At 37.2% G+C, this 19,090-nt stretch overlaps 1 protein-coding gene across 1 annotated transcript in view; it reads left to right on the top strand.

Annotated features, from left to right (window-relative positions):
- Dock7 (dedicator of cytokinesis 7) overlaps positions 1-19,090 on the top strand; it is a 190,090-nt gene that overhangs the window by 84,470 nt on the left and 86,530 nt on the right. Inside the window, exons 17-20 of the mRNA XM_013514367.1 lie at positions 10,371-10,488; positions 13,929-13,999; positions 17,402-17,540; positions 18,396-18,497. Of these exons, the coding sequence (XP_013369821.1) occupies positions 10,371-10,488; positions 13,929-13,999; positions 17,402-17,540; positions 18,396-18,497 (430 nt within the window). The remainder of the gene's footprint in view (positions 1-10,370; positions 10,489-13,928; positions 14,000-17,401; positions 17,541-18,395; positions 18,498-19,090) is intronic.

The following is a 19,090-nucleotide window of genomic DNA, read 5'->3' on the forward strand; positions in this document are numbered from 1 at the left end:
AATTATTACATTATCATTTTCTCTTTCACAGGTATACTTTTAAGAATTAAAATTGTTTATTTCACTTTGCTTCCTCTACTTAGAATCTACTTCTAACTATTTGACTATTATATTTTCTTCTTTTAGTCTCTATGTCACTGTGCTCTCCTGGGTCACCCTGGACTTTGCACCTTTTTTTTTCTGGCTCATGTGCTCAGACTGCAGAACCTTGGAGTTCCTTGAACACCACTCTTGGAATAAAACAAATCAGAAATTAAGTGACATGATTCTAATTCTTTCAGAGTTGATGTCATTGAGAATGATCCTCAGTGTGGGGGAAAATGATGGAGGAAATATAGCAAAGATTAAGTGAATACCATAGTCCTGATTTGAATTGGAAAAATCAGTGTAAACTCGGGATGTATTTCTTGTGGAAGCACTTTTCTTTTAACTTTTTGTACTTTAAAGGCCTAGAAATAATGATTAACCCACAAGGAATGCTGAGACTACAGCTTGGGAAAGTGTTTCTTACTCAAAAGAACCACAGCTCAGTGGAGAAATCACTGATTCCAGATCTGTGGAGAAAATGTACAAACACAACCTAGAACACTTTAACAGTATCATAAGAGAAAGCAGTAAGTTACAAAGACTACTAAAGATAAATATTGCTTCCTCCTCTTTTTCCCATTCTCTTCCCCTCCCTTCAACCCCTCTTCCCTTCCTTATTTACAGGGTTTTTTCCATTTTTTATTTCTTTTTTTCTTGTTCCTTCTTTCCTTTGTCCCTCCCCTCGCCTTTGTTCCCCTTCTCATTAGAACATTTTCTTTCCATTTCCCAATATCTGTTAGATATTCTAGTCCTTATCTACACTTTTGATTTCTCACACCAGAGAAACCATGGGATATTTGAACATACGTGTCTAATTTATTTCACTTAGAAGAGTATGGTTTCAAGGTGCATCCATTTAGCTAGAAATGTCTCAAGCTTATCCTCCTTTATGACAGAGTAATACTCCACTATATTAAAAAAAGACACATCTTCTTTATCCATTCATCAGCTGATGGGCATTTGGGCTGTTTCCAAGATTTAGCTATTATAAACTATGCTGCTATAAATGGGTGTGCATATATCACTATGGTATGATACTTTATATATTTTTTATTTTAAAGAGAGTACTAAATGAGAAACAAAAAATAGAACAGTAGCGGCCTACCAGTATCACAAACATAAAGAAATCAAAGCAAGAACATTAAAGTGATACAGGGTTTCAAGACAAAATAATACGAATTAACAGTTGTTGTTATATTGCATATCGCTATCCTCAACTACGTTGCTCAGATTACCAGATGTAAGAATGGAAGATTGCTCAAACCATTAAAGAGAATAAGAAAATAATTACTAGATAAAACATTAGAGTTAATGCAGAGTTTCAGTAGACAAGATGGTAGGAATTCACCATTGTAATTCCATTGCATGTTGTTACCTTCAAATCAGTTGCTCAGATTACCAGATGTAAGCGTGCAAAATCGATCAGGACATAAAAAATTGTAAGCATTAACTGTTCATTTCAATCAGACATCAGCAATACAGTTGTTGCAGCTATTCATATATATATTTGTATTTTGCTTTCCTTCTTTTTTTGTTCTTTCCATCATCCCAGTCGTTCCTTTGATACTTTAAATTGTTTTGGTAAGATACCAAGAAGAGGAATAGCTGGGTTAAATGGAACTGCTAGTTTTAGTTTTTTGAGGAATCTCCACACTGATTTCTATAGCGGTTGCACCTATCTGCACTTCCACTAATAGTGGAGAAAGGTTCCTTTTTTCTTCACAGTCTGCCAGCATTTGTTACTGGTTGACTTGTTTTTTGTTTTTGTCTTTTTGAGACAGGATTTTGCCATGTAGTTCAGGTTGATACTGAACTCACTTTGTAGCTTAGGCTGGCCTTGAAATCACAGCAATCCTCCTGCCTCAGCCTCCCGAGTGCTGGAGGTTGATTTCTTGATGATACTTTTATAGATGGCTTGATGATACTTTTATAGATGGCTTTTATCAGATTGAGATAAAGACCTTCTATTCCAATTTTCTGTAGAGTTTTTATAATGAATGGGTGTTGGACTTTGTCAAATGCTTTTTCTGCATCTATTGAGATATCATATGGTTTTTGTCCTTGGCTCTGTTAATATGTTGTATTACATGTATTGATTTGCATATCTTCAATCATCCCTACATCCCTTGGATAAATCCCACTTGGTCATGATGTATAATCTGCTTGATGATTTGCTGCATTCTGTTTGCCAGTATCTTATTTTTTTTTTTTTTTTTTTTTTTTTTGGTTTTTGGTTTTTCTCCGGTACCGGGAACCGAACTCATGACGTTGCGCTTGCCAGGCAGGCGCTTTTGCCGCTGAGCTAAATCCCCAGCCCCCGCCAGTATCTTATTGAAGATTTTTGTGTCTATGTTTATTATGGAGATTGGCCTGTACTTCTCTTTCTTTGTTGAGTTCTTCTGTGGTTTTGGTATTAGGGTGATGCTTGCTTCCAAAAATGAGTTTGTGAATATTGCTTCCTTTTCAGTTTCATTAAAGAGTTTGAGAAGTAGTGGCATTATCACTTCTCCAAATTTATTGTAGAATTCAGCAGTTAATTCATCAGCACCTGAGCTTTTCTTTGTTGGTAGGCTTTTAATTACATCTTCAGTTTCATTGACTGATATTGCTATCTTTAGAATTTTTATGTCTTCTCGATTCAGCTTTGGTAATTCATATGTATCTAAGAACCTGTCCATATCTTCTATTTTCCTTTTTTTTGTGAGGGGGGGTTACTGGGAATCGAACTCAGGAGCTTACACTTGCCAGGCAGGTGCTAGGCCACTGAGCTATACCCCTAGCCTGTGTTTTTGTTTTTCTTCTGGTACCAGGAATTGAACTCACGACCTTGCACTTGGCAGGCACCCCAGCCTGTTTTCTATCTTATTAAAATACAGGTTCTCAGAGTAGGTATTGATAGTCTTCTGGATTTATGCAGGATCTGTTGTAATTTTACTATTTTCATTCTTAATTGCATGGTTTTGAGTCTTCCCTTTCCTTTCTTTGGATAAAGTTGGCTAAGGGTTTGTCAGTTTTATTATTCTTTCAAAGAACCAACTTTTGAATTCATTGATTCTTTGTATTGTTTTCTCAGTGTCCATTGCACCAATTTCTGTTCTGATCTTTATAATGACCTCTCTCACACCCGCTTTGGGCTTACTCTTTTTCTAGAAGCTTGAGGTTTAACATTAGGTTATTTATTTGAATTCACTGTTTTTCTGATATGGGAGTTCACTGTTATACATTTCCTTCATAGGACTGCTTTCATTGCGTCCCGTAAGTTCTGGTATGTTGTATTGGCATTGTATAATCTGTCAAATTTTTTCTTTAATTTTATCTGTATCTGTGACCCAGATAAAATTAAAGGAGGGTGTTACTTAATTTCTATGTGTTCATGAAGTTCTTGTGGCTTCTTTTGCCATTGATTTCCAATTTCAGTACAGTGTGGTCTGATAATATGCATGGGATAATTTCTGTTCCTTTGCATTTACGTAAGCATGTTCTCTGAGCACGTCTCATGTACAGTTGAGAATAATGTATATTCTGATGTGGGGTGGAACATTCTGTAGACATCTACTAAGTCCATTTGTTCGGAAGTTTGGTTCCGTACTGATATTGTTGATTTTTTGTCTAGTTGATCTGTTTATGACAGTGGGGTACTGATTGAAGTCTACCATTGCAATTGTGTTAGTGCTTATTTGATTTTTCATGTCTGTTAATATTTGCTTTATATAGTTGGATGTGCTGGTTTTGGTGCATCTGTATTTATGGTTGTTATCTCTTCCTCTTGGATTGTTCCCTTTGCAAGGATGTAGTGACTTTCTTTGTCTCTCTTACTGTTGGCTTGAAGTCCACTTTGTCTGAAAATTGAATAGCTACCCTTGATTTTTCCAGGTTCCTGTCACATAGAGTATTGTTTTCTATCCTTTGACTTTTTGAATTAAATGTGGTTTTGAATTAAATTATTGTTCGCTATCCTGTGACTTTTTGAATTAAATGTGGTTTTTGTATGCAGCATATTTTTGGATCTTGCTTCTTAATTCATTATGCCATTCTCTTTCTTTTGATTGGTGAATTGAGACCATTAATGTTGATGGTTATAATTGATATGTATTGACTTACCCTTGTTATGTTATTTTCCTGTTGTTGGTTCCCTTTTTTCCCCACTCTGTTTAATTGCAAGCCTTGCCTGGTGAATTCATTCTGTTGGTGTTCATAGAGTCGTAGTCTTTGTTACCTTTTTCAAGAATGTTCTTCAGAACATTTTGGAGTGCTGGTTTGGTGGTCATGAATTTCTTCAGGCATTCATTGTCATGGTAGATCTTATTTCTTCATCAATTTTGAAAGATAGTTTTGTGGGGTACATCACTCTGAGTTGGAGGTTGTTTCTTTTAGGGCTTGAAATACTTCACTCCAAGTTCTCTTTGACTTGAAGGTTTGTGTTAAGAAATCTGCTGTGATTCTGTTGGGTTTTACTTTATAAGTGATTTATTTCTTTTCTCTAACAGCTTTTAATATTTTGTTCTTGTGTTGGACTTCTAGAATCGTGAGTAGGGAAGCGGGTTATCCCAGCAAGCGCGCCTTCTGCCAGCTTAAGCTGGCTCCTTGACCTCCTCCTGAGTTGGACTTGGCAGCCTCACCCTGTCACTGGCAGGTGCTGCGTGGCGTGGGCCCACAGCTGTTCTGAGTTCGGAACTCTGTTGGTCCCTCTCCGAGTGGGCTGCGGCAAGTCGCCCTCTCCTAGGGGTGTCTGACCCAAATCATTCACCATGCACTGCAGTCCACTGTGTACACTGCTCTACTGCACTGGTGCATGTCTCTGTGGAGGCCGTGGGCGTTGCCAGTAGTCACCCCGATCTGCAGCTTCGCACTGCCCCTCCCACACAGGGAGTCAGGGCTCACGAGAAAGCGCCTCTTGCCACCTCGTGCTCCTTCATTCCGCTCCCTCTCTTCACTCTCCCCAGGGGCTTCAGTTCTCACTTCAGAGCCTTCCTGGGTCCTGGGGACCCACTTCCTTCTCTTCCCCACATTGCTGTATTCTAGGGTGTGGACTCCAGGTCACAGCGGGGCTCTTTCCTTGCTGTTCACCACTCCCACCATCTTCCCAGAAGTCTCACTATAGCTAAATCTAAAGCCAGTTTAAATTGTTTTTTTCACTAGCCAGAAACAGGACAATGTATTGAAACCTGTCAAATATTTTGATGTATAAGTTTTTAAATGATGCTTTTTAAAAAGAAGACTTAATTGATCCCCTTTAGAAGATTGTAGTATACCAATTTGTTTTTTTCAAATCTGGAAAATAGTGGAAAAGAATCAAGTATTTATTGAGTACGTACTGGCACACTGTAAAGCAAATCATGAGGGAAAATGCTTTTGCTTGAGTTGTCCCAGTTACCTGAAAAGGAGTGTGAGCAAGTTAGCACTTGGCAGCTGGTAGTGACTGACTGACTTAGGCATCTGTCATCGTTATCCACTGCTTGGACAACAAGGAACAGCCAAACATTTTCTTCCTAGTGGAAGTGTTTTGACTGAAAAAATTAAAATCTTAATGACTGAGGCTGTAGGTAAATGTCTGAACTTACAGAAAACTCTGAGGGCCATATTAAAAATGACACTGTAGGGATGCATGTAATAAAATCCAGGCTCTGGAAAAATCTACACAGAAACAATTACTTTTTTTTAAAGAGAATAAAAAAAAATGATAACAGAATTTCAAAATAAGATGATAGGAAATTAACAATGGTTATTATATTGCATATTATATTCAAAGTAGTTACTTAGATTACCAGATATAGGCATGTAAGATTAATCAAACAGTATAAAGTTTCTTTCAATGAACTAATAGAAATTAGTAGTAGAATTATCTTAGCTATCGTGTGTGTGTGTGTGTGTGTGTGTGTGTGTGTGTGTGTATTTTCCTTCCTCCTTTCCCATATCCCAGTTGTTCTTTCCTTTTGAGCAGTTTCTTTCCCTTTCATAATAGCTATTGTACCTTTTGAGTCTTATTAACTCTTTCAGTTTCTTATAGTAGGGAGACATCACAATGTTTACATATGTAAATCTAATTTATTTCACTTATGAATGTGCTCTCTGAACAAAAAACTGAAAGCTTTCACTCTAAAATCAGGAACAAAACAAAGATATCCACTATCACTACTCCTAACAAATATGGTTGTGGAAACATTAGCCAGAGAAATTAGACAAAAGACAGAAAGAAAAGGAATAAGGATAAGAAAAAAGTGAAATTATCATTATTCTCAGATTACATGATACTCCACATAGAAGACCCCAGAAACTCCACCAAAAGACTTCTGGATTTAATACCCAAATTCAGTAGCATTGCAGGCTGCAAAGTCAACACTCAGAAATCAATAGCATTCCCATACACAAACAACAAACTTACTGAGAGAGAAATTAGGGAAACCACATCCTTCACATTTGCATCCAAAAAATTGAAATACTTAGGAATCAATATAACGAAGTAAAAGATCTATACATTGAAAATTATAGTACTCTGAAAAAAAGAGGTGGAAGAGGATTTTTCACAAAATGGAAAGCTATTCCTTGCTGATGGATAGAAAGAACCAACATTGTGAAAATGGTCATACTCCCAAAATTGTTACACAGCTATAATAATCCCAGTCAAAATACCATTAGCATACCTCTCAGATCTAAAGAAAACATTCCTAAAATTCATCTGGAACCAGAAGAGACCTAGAATAGTAAAACCAATCCTGGGCAACAAAAAAAGGCAGGAGGCATCACAATCCTTCACTTGAAATTATTATACTACAAAGCTACTGTGGTAAAATTAGCATGGTACTGGCAAAAGCAGACCTGAGGGTCAGTGGAACAGATTAGAAGATGAAGAAACAACTACAGACATACTCAGCCACCTTATCTTTGACAAAGGGGCCCAATATGTTTACTGGAAGGAAGATAGCCTCTTTAATAAATGGTGCTGGAAAAACTGGCTTTCCATACACCAAAGACTAAAACTAGACCCATGTATCACCATGCACTAAACTAAAGTCAAAATGAATCAAAGATCTAAACATTAAAACAGAAACACTTGCCAGGCATGGTGGTGCATGCCTGTGATCCCAACACTTGGGAGGCTGGGGCAGGAGGATTGTTGTGAATTTGAGGCCAGCCTGGGCTGCGACGTCAACTCAAGGCCAGCCTGAACTGCATAGCGAGACCTTGTCTCAAAAAAGACCCAAAAAAAGAGGGAGAAAAAAAAGAAAACGGAAACACTAAACCTACTGGAAGAGAAAGGTAGAAACCTTGAAGACATAGGGGTAGGCAGAGAGTTCATGAACAAAAACCAAACTGCACAGGAAATATTTCAAAGAATCAACAACTGGGATCTCATCTTATTTTTTACATATCAAAAGAAATTGCTAGAGCAAAAAGAAAACCCACAAATTGGGAAAATATTTTAGCCAACTGTCCCTCAGACAAAGGACTTCTATGTAGGACATATAAGGAATTTTAAAAAATCAGACCCCCAAAATTCAAAGACCCGATCTAAAAATGGGCAACTGAGAAATGGGCAACTGAGATTAATACACACTTCTCAGATGAAGAAATACAAATGGCAAGTAATGAAAACATGAAAAACATGTAAACATGAAAAAATGTTCAACATTATTGGTCATTGAAGAAATGCAAGTTAACACTGAGATTCCATCTCACCCCAAGAGGAATGGCTATCATCAAAAAATCAACCAATAACAAGTGCTGGTGGGATTGCGGGGGGGTGGGGAAAGAGACCCTTCTCCATTGTTAGTGGGGATGTAATCTGGTACAATCACTATGGAAATCAGCGTGGAGAATCTTCAAAATACTAGTATGAGGTCCCATCTGACCCAGCTGTTCCCATGCTGAGTATCTTCCCAGAAGAATTACAAACATCGTACCGCTTCGGTATGTGTGCACCCATGTCTATAGCAGCACAATTTGTCATAGCTGCATCTTGAAAACAACCCAGATGCCCATCCACTGAGGAATAGATAAAAAAGATGTAGTGTTTTTAAAGAGTGGAGTAAGTATTGCTCAAGTATAAATAAAGATGAACGTGGGGCTTTTATAGGTATGGATGCTACTTCTCAACAAATAAGTTGTCGGAGTAGAAAAGGTGGGGAGACCTACGGAGCAGACGACGTTAAGGTTAGCTGAATATCTGTTTACCTGCCCTAGCTTCTCTTCACCTCTTGCATAACACTACATAGTTTGTAAATGATTGGCTTGTAGCCATTTCTGCCCCATTAGATGGTATGTTTCTGAAGTCTAGAGCAGGACTTCTTAATCTGACTTTACCTTCCTAGTGCTCAACATAATGTGTGACATATGTTAGCAAATCTGTGAATATTTTCTGTAAAACTTTTGGCCACTACAGTGATTTGTCATATTCATCTTTGATCTCTAGTTCTTTTGATTAGCAAGCTGTTTGACTATTTTAAGTACAATTGACTTCTCCATTTCTTTGGTACTTCCAGAGAATATACGTATTGTCAACAACACTCTTTCTCCACTGCAGAAATTACTTTATTGCTTCTGTAATTGTAAATATCATATATTTTCACCGCAAAAACTCAAGCAAAATAAAACAGTATAAAAATCAAAAGTCATTACCATTAACTGAAAAAGTAAAGCTACTGCAACTGTTGTTTTAGAAATACGATTTTACCCGTTACTTGTCCTTCTCCTTCTCCTGCTGCACCCACGTGCATATACCCACCCACCCGAGCTGACCATGTGTAGGGAGTGCCACCGCATGTCCCACCCTGCAGCCTGTTCCTCTGACCGAACACTCGACCCAGCATGCTCAGGATTCCTTTCCATAGTCCATAAACACTGCTGCAGATTGGGATTTGCTGGACTCTGGAGTATCCCTTCTTGTTAATGTATGTTAACTTAACCAGTCTTTTCCCTGTTTCATAAATACTGCTGCAAGTGTCATTTTCAGGATTTCATAGTGTCCCTTTTTATTAATGTATGTTAATTTAATTAACAATGTGTACCATACACATTGAGTATCCTGAAATGCTTGGGACCAGAAATGTTTCCATATTTTGAATTGGGTGGGGGTTTAGAATATTTGTATGTACAAAATGAAATATTTTGGGGGATGTAAGTCTAAACATGAAATTCACTTATCTTTTATATATACCTTATACATAAAGCCTGAAGATAATTTTGTAGGATATTTTAAGTAATTTTGTGCATGAAACAGTTTGTGTACATTGAACTGGCAGACTTGTGGTATCGTGTCAGAGTTCAAAAGTTTCAGATTTTGGATTTTCAGATTAGGTATGCTCAGCATACTCTGAACATTGTTTCTTTATAATTATTTGTAATTCTCCATTACAAAAAATGTTGTAGTTTCAACACACCCATTTAGACTTGTGTGTAGTGCACTGTTCTCTTCAACCTACAGGCTGGTTTCTTGAGTCAAGGGTTGTGTGTTCATTTAAAATTTCTTGATTGCTGTACTGCATTCCTAAAAATTTAGACCTACTTTCATTTCTTTAGAAGTTGATTAGCAGGGTTTTATTATATTTGAAATCTTGTTCATCAGTTCCAAGCATAGTGTTCGGGTAAAGTAACATTTTTTAAGCTTTTTCTTTTAGTGTCTTTTCTTAAATTTTTTATTTTCTTTACGTAGGCAGTATGGACTGTTCAGGTTTGTGTAACACACCCAGTGATGAGCTAGAGTGGAAGCCAAATACTGGGTAGAATGTGATTGTCTCATAGTAACCACCTGATTCTCTTAGACTCACTATATTGTCATACGCTTTGGGGTTTTTTGGGTTTTTTTTTTTGGTTATATGTTCTTAAACAATAGTGTGCAATATCACACCTCTTAAGTCCTTGACCAAATTTATACAAAACCACACTCGTACATTCCATTCCATTTATATCTGCTTGAAGTAGCTGAGATAATAGAACAGTCTTTTGACCTCTTAGCAGTGTTTCCTCCATTCTCATTCACTTCCCAAAAGCCCCATGGAGAGAGGGTAATGAATTTTGAAGTCTGGCTGACTAGACTCTGACTTCAGCTTCATCATTTCCCTTGTTGTGTGTGGAAATCAGTTACCTTGTGGCTCTCATTTCATCAGCAATATGAGGATGCATTTGATTGTTCTGTATTTGAATGATTGTTCTAAGGATCGGGTACATGAGACTGCTTAGCACAATGCCTTGCAAAATATTAGTAATTCAGTATTTATCATCTTTTCTGGTGTTTGGTGAGTGATATGTAGTATTTTAGTATTCACTGTTGTACTGTTGTTTTTCAGAAATCTTCTTTACATATACCCTCAGAGTCTTAATTTTGCCAATCGTCAGGGTTCTGCCAGGAATATCACAGTGAAAGTCCAGTTTATGTATGGAGAAGATCCCAGCAATGCCATGCCGGTAAGAAGAGTTTTTTTCTACTGTTAGTCTTCGTATGTGGTTCACATCAGTTTTTAAAAAGTGTATAAGTTGGTTGGCAGCCAAACTGGAAATTAAAATCTTAGCTTTATTATTTATTTTATGTGTAGTAGTTTTTTGTTTTGTTTTGTTTTGTTTTTCTTGGTGCTGAGAATCAAACTCAGGACCTTGCACTTGCCAGGCAGGCGCTGTGCCACTGGGCTATATCTCTGGCCCAGTGTATAGTATTTTTAAATTCTAACATTTATTGAAGAGTTGGTATATCCTAGAGATACAAAGATGAATAAGCCTTCTAGGGTAGAGGATGTAATAGAAGCACATACACATCTAAAGGAGCTTTCTACGGAGTGTTAGATCAGTATCACCTAGGAAACTCAGCCAGTGCACAGGTAACTTTTCTTTGGCATGCGTGATTCTGATTTTCCTCAAATCCCTTTAGAATGAAAGGCCAGGGAGTGGAGGTGGGAGGTGATGGGGGCATATGAGGTTGTGTTGCAGCTTGAAATTGTTCCACAGGGATTTTAATGTGTATGGCTCTTCCTGTCTTCATTGAGCAACTCTGGCAGTCTTATCTGAACATTAGATTCATCTGGAGAGCTTTAAAAATAACAGTTCCCAGGCTGAATCTTATTTGAATTAAATCAGAATATCTGGGGACCTGATCAGTATTCTTAACTCTCACCAAGGGATAACATTTTGCAACCGATGTTGAAAACCAAGATACGTGCTCATTATTAAAAGGCTGGTAGAGGGATCTGCAGGAGTGGGTGTTCAGAGATGAGAGAGAGAAGGAGAGAGGGGAGAGACAGAGAGAGAATGCCTTAATGAGGTCAAAAGCAGGCACTGCACGGCAGAAGTGTTCTGCCCTGGAACCACAGGTCTCTTGTGTGCATGCTGCCAAGTCTGGAGAGTGGGGAGGAGAGCCGTTGAGGGTGGGAGTGTCCCTGAACAGTGACGCGCAAGTACAGTGGTGAGTGGCCCGTGAGCCAGAGCGCAGGACGTAGGTCAGACTCAGCAGACTGTGGCCAGACCGGAGAGGGTTTTGACTGCCCACATTGTCATTCAGGGTTTGTGTGGCAGTCATGAATACAATTTCATGACAAGAGATTTTTGGCTCAGCTGAAGTTGCCAGCAGAGAATAGGAGTGTGCTGTGGCTATAGATGGTCCGACTCCAGGAACCCTAGTGAAATGAAAATGCTTAGTTAAGAACAGGTGCGTTGCCAGTAGTCTGATTTTATCTGTGCATATTTGCTTTTAATCAGATTCTTTTGATTTTCCACTTACTAGGAAGCTTTTTCTTCTTCCCGGTTGCCTCAGTTTCATCAGTATCTTTAGGTCTCCTTGACAGCAGTGATCACAAATTATTCATCTTTGTATTCTCCTGTGGCAGCTATTTCTGATCCTTGCAAATGGTACGCGCTGGATATTTGTGGAATAAATGTAGAATTTATTTTTGAGGTTTGAAATTAGCATTTCATACTCTTTACTAGCTCTTTATTTCTGCTGGAGGAATGGATTTGTTATAGTTGACGAAAAGATACTAGATAGTGAAAATAGATGCCCTGGTAGCCTGTATGTGAATTTGAGCTTAGGACAGATGTAGTACACGTGCAAGAATGTCTTCACTGTCTGCTCAGCCAGCTCCTCCTTGTGTTAGCTTGTGCGTGGCCCTCTGAGTAGCTTCAAGTGTGCCCCACCCACACGGGCAGGTAACCTGATTCCTCTTGGTGCCACCATAGCATCTTCTCACTTTTTCAGAGGCCTTATTGCGCTGTAATTTTATATTTATCTCTTCACCTCACCCACTAGACTGTAAGCTCCTTGAGGGCAGGGATCATTACGTACTTGTAGCTGCATCTAGATGCCTGTCATAGCGCTTGTTTGCTATTGTAATTGATGTTCAATCCATGTTGGTGATTAAAAACACGTACCAGATGGTCAAAAAGGAACACTTCCCACGTTAACTTCATTCACGTTACAAAAATAGGTTCTTTTTTGAAAGGTGATAGCTTCTCAGAGGGAAAAAGGTATTGCATTCATTTCACTTGTGCATTATTAATCATATGAAAATGTAATGCTCTTATGTTTAGGTGAGTGGCTGGTTTGAAAGAGGGTAGATACAGCAACATGGTATGTTGGCTTACTTTTTAATTAAGGACTATTCAAATGGTCCTCCTGATAATTTTTAGATTACATAATATAGTATGATAAAATTGAAAACTTCATAATTCTGGCACTGGAACATTTTGTAAAAATATACAAAGTTATTACAGAGCTGATAAAATAAGGCTTACCTAGGGCAATCATAATTATTACACTTCGTATGCATTTAAAATGAAAGGACATTCTCGAAAGGTTACAAAAACAAATACCTGCCTGTGTACTTGGTCCTAGTTAATCTCTTTATGTCAGGGTTAGGCTTTACTTGTTTTACCAGCCGTGATGGAAGTGTGCTGACCAGTTCACACCCTGTTCGTGCATATGTGAAGGTGGCTGGTCAGATGGAAGGGTTTCATCTGTAGTTAGACACCATTGCAAGTCGGGCTTGTAGCGGTTGTAACTGCAACTTTGGCATCATTAAACCACTTAGGGATCAGCTGCCCTAGTTATCCAGTGTTTCTCTCAGAATTCAGGAGGCAGATATACAAGGTTTAATTATTTTACCTCTAAACTTTCTCCAGAAATAATAGTGTAATTTTTAAAAATATAGTAAACCGGGTGTGGTGGCTCACACCTGTAATCCCAGCACTCAGGAGGCTGAGGCAGGAGGATCTTTGCAAGTTTGAGACCAGCCTGGGCTACACAGTGAGCTCAAGGGTAGCCTGAACTGCGTCGTGAGACCCAGTTGGAGAATTTTGGAGAATTTTTTATAAACATGTATATAAGACTAAAGAATATAGCTTCTCCTCCAGTGTAAAGTAGTGTACAGGAAGCACTAGGACCACCAAGGATACATAACAACCTAAAAAGTAGAATATTTTATATCATTTATGAATAATTTATATTTGACTTTCAGGATGACTGCTGTTTTAGTGGAGAAGCCATCAATTTATATGGAAGATTTATGCCACCATTCTAGGATCCTATTTATTACACAAATTCCAAATTATATGCTGCATCCAGTATAAAATGAATTCTTCACTTTCTTTAAGAAAAAGGAAAGAAATGTACCTTGTTGCTTACTGGATAGAAATACAGTCAATAGAAACTTTCTGAATGTTTGAATGTCAGATGGGTCTGTCATTGAAAAGAAACCTGTAGTTAAGCAGTTGAACTTTTAATGAACGTCAGTAGGCACATTGTTCTTCATTGGGCTGATTTTGCCCATTTTTCTCAGTTATAATCAGACAAATTCTTACATAGATATGAAACATCCAGCATTTATTGCAACAAAGTTTCAACATGCTGTTATTTGTTACAGGTAATCTTTGGTAAATCTAGCTGTTCAGAGTTTTCAAAGGAAGCCTATACAGCCGTAGTATATCATAACAGGTACTGAATTAAAATATTTCTTTCAAAGTTACTCACTTCTCAATAGTGGCATTGTTAGCACTCACGTTAGTGTGTTTTACTGACTGTGCGAGAGGCAAGGCAAACATCTGAGGTATGATTTTCAATCCATAGACGTACAACCGTTCTGTAAAGACATCTCAAATGCAAGACTTTATATATAAAAGGTCTGTTCAACCAAATTCTCTGATCCTTTTAGTTTTACTGTGTTATTATCACTGTAACCTCTGGTCCTTTGATCTTCCCTGTTATTTTTCCTGATACTTTTTAGTTTTATTTAAGTCTTTACAAAGTTGAAGCCCATTAGTTAAATTGGTGGTGTTCTCAACCTCCAATGATCCTTTGGTTCAGTGACTTTCAGTTTTACTTCCTTGGGACATGGCTTACTCGAGTAATGTTTAATTTCTACTTTACTTTGGGGGGATTATTAAATGTTGGAGAAAAATCACAGAATTGCACCAGTTGTGGTTACTGCAGACTGGTGTTACTGTGTCTTACGATGGGGCTACTGTAATTCGTTTTACGTAACTTACCGCTGTGTACAGTAGCTGCAGTCGTTTGCTGTGCTGTGCACTCCTGTTTTAAATTACTTAGGATTATGCAGCTGAGATTATGCAACATAATTTCACTGTTCTTCACCTCAAACGCTCTCTGTACTCGTCCGCCTCTCCCGTTCCAATGTAGTGCTGGCCTCTTCTCTGCTCAGTCTGAATCCCTTCTCCTCTGCTCCCAGGCCGTGCTGTCCTGCTGCTTCCGAGTGTGACTCAGTTGTCCCTTCTCTTCTGGGTTCCACTCCATAGGCTTCATCTGTTCTCAAAGGGAAACTTACATTTCTGACACTTGGAAGTTTCCCACTGCCATTGTATAGTATGGGTTTTCCTTGCCTTCCTTAAAACTTCTCATACCTTTGCTTTGTTGGCTGATATCAATTTCCTTCTGCTTCTTTAAACATTTTTTTGGGGGGGGGGTTGTACTTGTTCTTTTTCCCCTAGATGTGGGCATTCCACACAAAACACTGCAGCTTTGCTGTGAGCGCTCTCTCAGTGCATTCTCTTCCTGAGTCACCTGGCGTGTTCCCTGAGCACATGCCGTGAAAATGCCTCTGCTCTAACGTGTGGGCCCAGCCTTCCTGCTGATGCTCACACCTGTGTTTTCATCATCCTCCTGGACATACCCATTTAGGTGTCTTGCTGACTTCTTAGTTTCTGTCCCTGACTCTTTTTTCTGAACTGTCTCTGTTTGCCTTTCTGTTTTTATTAATGGTACCACCATTTTTTGTAGTTATTCTAGCTCAGATATTTTTTGCTTTCTCTCTTTTGTTCTCTAATATCCAATCAACCTTTAAGACTTGATGATTTTCTTTGGGCCTCAGTAGCAAACATATTCTGTGCTACTTCTGGGCCTTTCTTAGATCTTTTATGATAATTGTTCCCTTTTTTTGTTGAACTCTTTCTAAGGCCCATATTTTAAATACTACCTCCTAAGTAATTCTTCTTTGAGCTTAAGCTTGAAGTAATCTATTTAACCCTGCTCTTGAAGTATTTAAATAGTATGCTTTATATCAGGGGTTGGCAAACATTTTCTGCAAAGGACTGGGCAGTATATCTTTTAGGTCTGATCACAAGGCCCTCTCTGGTAAACTCTCGACTTTGCCGTTATAGCACAAAAGCAGCCATAAGTAATAAAGTCACAAGTAAATTGGTGGCTGTGTTGCAATACAGCGGTACTTATGAACACTGAAATTTGAATTATATGTAATTTTCACATGACATTATTCAGAAGTGTAAAAGTCACTCTCACTTTGCAGGCTGTGTAAAACCTGATACTGGACTTGATTTGCCCTGTGAACCATAGTTTGCCAACCCCTGTTCTGTAGCATAGCTATTTGATATTTGCGTCTGATTATGTTCCTTATGAATTGTATACTTTTTGAGGGTAATTGTTTTCTTACATTTATCTTTAAGATTACCACTGTACTAACACAATGTTTAACATGAAGCTGGGCAATTAAATCTATTTATTGAATGAGCAATTCTCATAAATGCTTAATTTTTCACAAGTCTTCACATAATGTGGTTTCAGGAAGTAATAGACCACAATATTCAATACTAGGAAAGACACTGATTAAGAAAGTGGTCATTTCTAAAAGTTTCTCAATTTTGTGAGTAGTTCATTGCTACTATATTTGCTCTCAGCATTGGTGGAATCAGAATGACAATACCATCTGACATTGCTGATAATTTCAGCTTTTTCCCCATTTGGTGATGATTGGGAAGATCAGCTATAAGATGCATAGCATCTTTTTTTTTCTCACCAGAATTATCAAGTTCTGCAATTGCTAATATTAGCTCTCTTTCTCGTTAGTATTATTTATTGTCTAGTTCCACTTAGAATTTCTATAGTCAAAACCTCTTAACAGGTTTTTTAGGCTCATTTGAGGGAAGGGTACTTGACTGACTAACACTTAAGAAAGAAAAGCCTAATGAACGTGCCAGCCTTCACAGTAGAGCTGGATTTTCATTGGGTATAATTCTGAGCAATAGCAACTCTGTGTGGAAGGTTGGGATGCCAAGGTTCTGTCCCTTCGAAGTGTGTATCTTGAGTAAAAGCTGTGTTTTCCTATAAAAATGCCCTTTGGGGCCATTCTGACTAAATACTGATTGAAACAGAAGATCCTGAAATTTATTGTATTTGGATAGTGTCTAGGAGCACTTCCAACCTGTGGCACAGTGCAGTTTGTTGTCATTCCTGATTTTATCTTTTTTTCCCTTGAAGTCACTCAAAAACTAGTTCATGCTTTGGTGACATTTTATATTTTGCTAACAATGGAATAATTGATATAAGACATTCCACAGAGAGCCCAACTTACTAGTAAGGTATCTTTAGAGATACCCTTTTTCTTCTTTTATAAAAGGATGATACAGATTAGTTTTGTATGAAACTGTACTACAAAATAAAAATATTATTCTATAGGGTGGTTTTAAAATAAACACTTATATGACTTCTTATTTTTCTCTATATGTGTAAGAATTGGCTCATAAATGTAGCCCAACCATAGTCTCCTCTAGTGTACAGGTTCCAATGTAATGGAGATTTCAGTATGAAGGTGATAATTACTAATTTTTAAATAGTAGTTCTACTCAGTCTATTATATAAAACAATAGGATGAGAAATTTCAGACACAGTGGCAGCTCCCTCATCTGGAAGTAGGATTTAATTATTTGGAGATTGGGAGTAAAGAAAAATATTTTGGACTAGAGGTAAAAATGAAGCATGAATCTAAAATTAAGTTTAAAATCACTCAAGCATACAAATGAAATGATTATTTATGTTGAACAATTACTGACTTGATTTTTGTTTGTTTTCTTTTTTTTTTATATGAAGGTCTCCTGATTTTCACGAAGAAATCAAGGTTAAACTCCCTGCAACTTTAACTGACCATCATCACTTACTTTTTACTTTTTATCATGTTAGTTGTCAACAAAAGCAAAATACTCCTCTTGAAACCCCTGTTGGATATACAGTAAGTCCTTTTTGTTGAATGTTTAATTCTTTGATCCTAAAAATATTTATAAGATATAGTTAATGTTTCTTATTCCTTGAATACTCTCTGATTTCCTGTAACTATACAGTTGGCATTGGTAAGGAAGAGTCTTCACAACAAGAAAAATGCTCATTAATGCAATTAGCTAATAAAACAATTAATTACTTTGTGTAAATGCTTAGGTGTTGGTTCTAATTATTGAGCTTATTCAGCAGTGCAGTATAAATACAAACTTAAGGAGAAAATGATTTGATTGTAAAATGAATAAAAAACACTTAGAAAAGAAATTTAAACCTTTGAGTATTTTTAAAAAATCATTATGATTGAATTGCGGAAGTGTAATTAAGATGAGTGTCACCCTAGTAATCTATCATACAACTTCGTTGGAAAAATCATGCTTCTACTCAGAAGAGAAAAATCAACATTTGGCTCATTTTTTTGTCTCTTGCATTTGTGATACGAATTTTTCTAAAATAAATAGTACTCTTTAGTTTTATTTTCAGCATTTACAGCTAATTAAGCTTTTCATTATTTTAAAACTTATCTCAGTTTTTAAATTGCACTTCATGGCCTTTTCCTAGGATTAACTCTTCATTAGATAATAAGAACCTTTTATATTAAATACTGCGTGTGTAATAATGGTACTGTTTGGGGGAAATGGTTCCTTAGAAGAATTATGAAGGCCTCTTATTATTATTTATATAATTAAGTCCCTTAATATTCGGTGATAGGGGACAAATTTGGGATGCACCAAGTTCATAAAACACACTTTCCAAGTAATTATTTTTATAACAAATATATTTAAATTGAGAGTGATTCCTTTTCATTTCCAAGTGGATCCCGATGCTTCAGAATGGACGGCTGAAGACCGGCCAGTTTTGCTTACCGGTGTCTCTGGAAAAGCCTCCCCAGGCGTACTCGGTGCTGTCCCCCGAGGTCAGTGTCTGTCCTGCTGTGGTACTCCAGGTGGGGTGAAGCATGGTTCTCATTGTAGAGATGTCTTCAGGAAGTGAAGCCTTGCTATTCTTCTGTCTGTAAGGAGGTAGATAATGATTAAAATTCTGGTATATAAAACTTAGAAGCTTAGAAACTTTTATCCTTTTTTCAAAAAAAGCATATTAATTTAAAAATAAAATAATACATGAAATGTAAAACTCAAAAGTAGACTTGGAAATTTTTCTTATTAAAACATGAGAAGCTTTATTAAATAAATATTTCTTTTAGTAGACTATTCATATTTTACTAAAAGACTGAAGGAGGAGAAACATATTTAAACTTTTAGTATCTTTTTGAAACTGAATGTGTAAATGAAGACAAAGCACACTCTTGTGGAAGTGTTTGTTTTTATTTAGTTGGTTTGCATATACAAAGTCAGTTTTCTAAGGGTAAGTCAGTGGTTTTCTTTTAGCTACTGTGCTAAATATGTTTATATTTTAAAAAACCCATGGCTATATTTGATTATAGACCTACATCATAGTGTGATTGACTGACACCTGTAATAAACCACTCAACTGAGTTAAAACTTCTCT

The sequence above is a fragment of the Chinchilla lanigera genome, unplaced genomic scaffold, assembly GCF_000276665.1.
Source record: "Chinchilla lanigera isolate Chin_1 unplaced genomic scaffold, ChiLan1.0 scaffold00022, whole genome shotgun sequence".
Classification (NCBI taxonomy): Eukaryota; Metazoa; Chordata; class Mammalia; order Rodentia; family Chinchillidae; genus Chinchilla; species Chinchilla lanigera.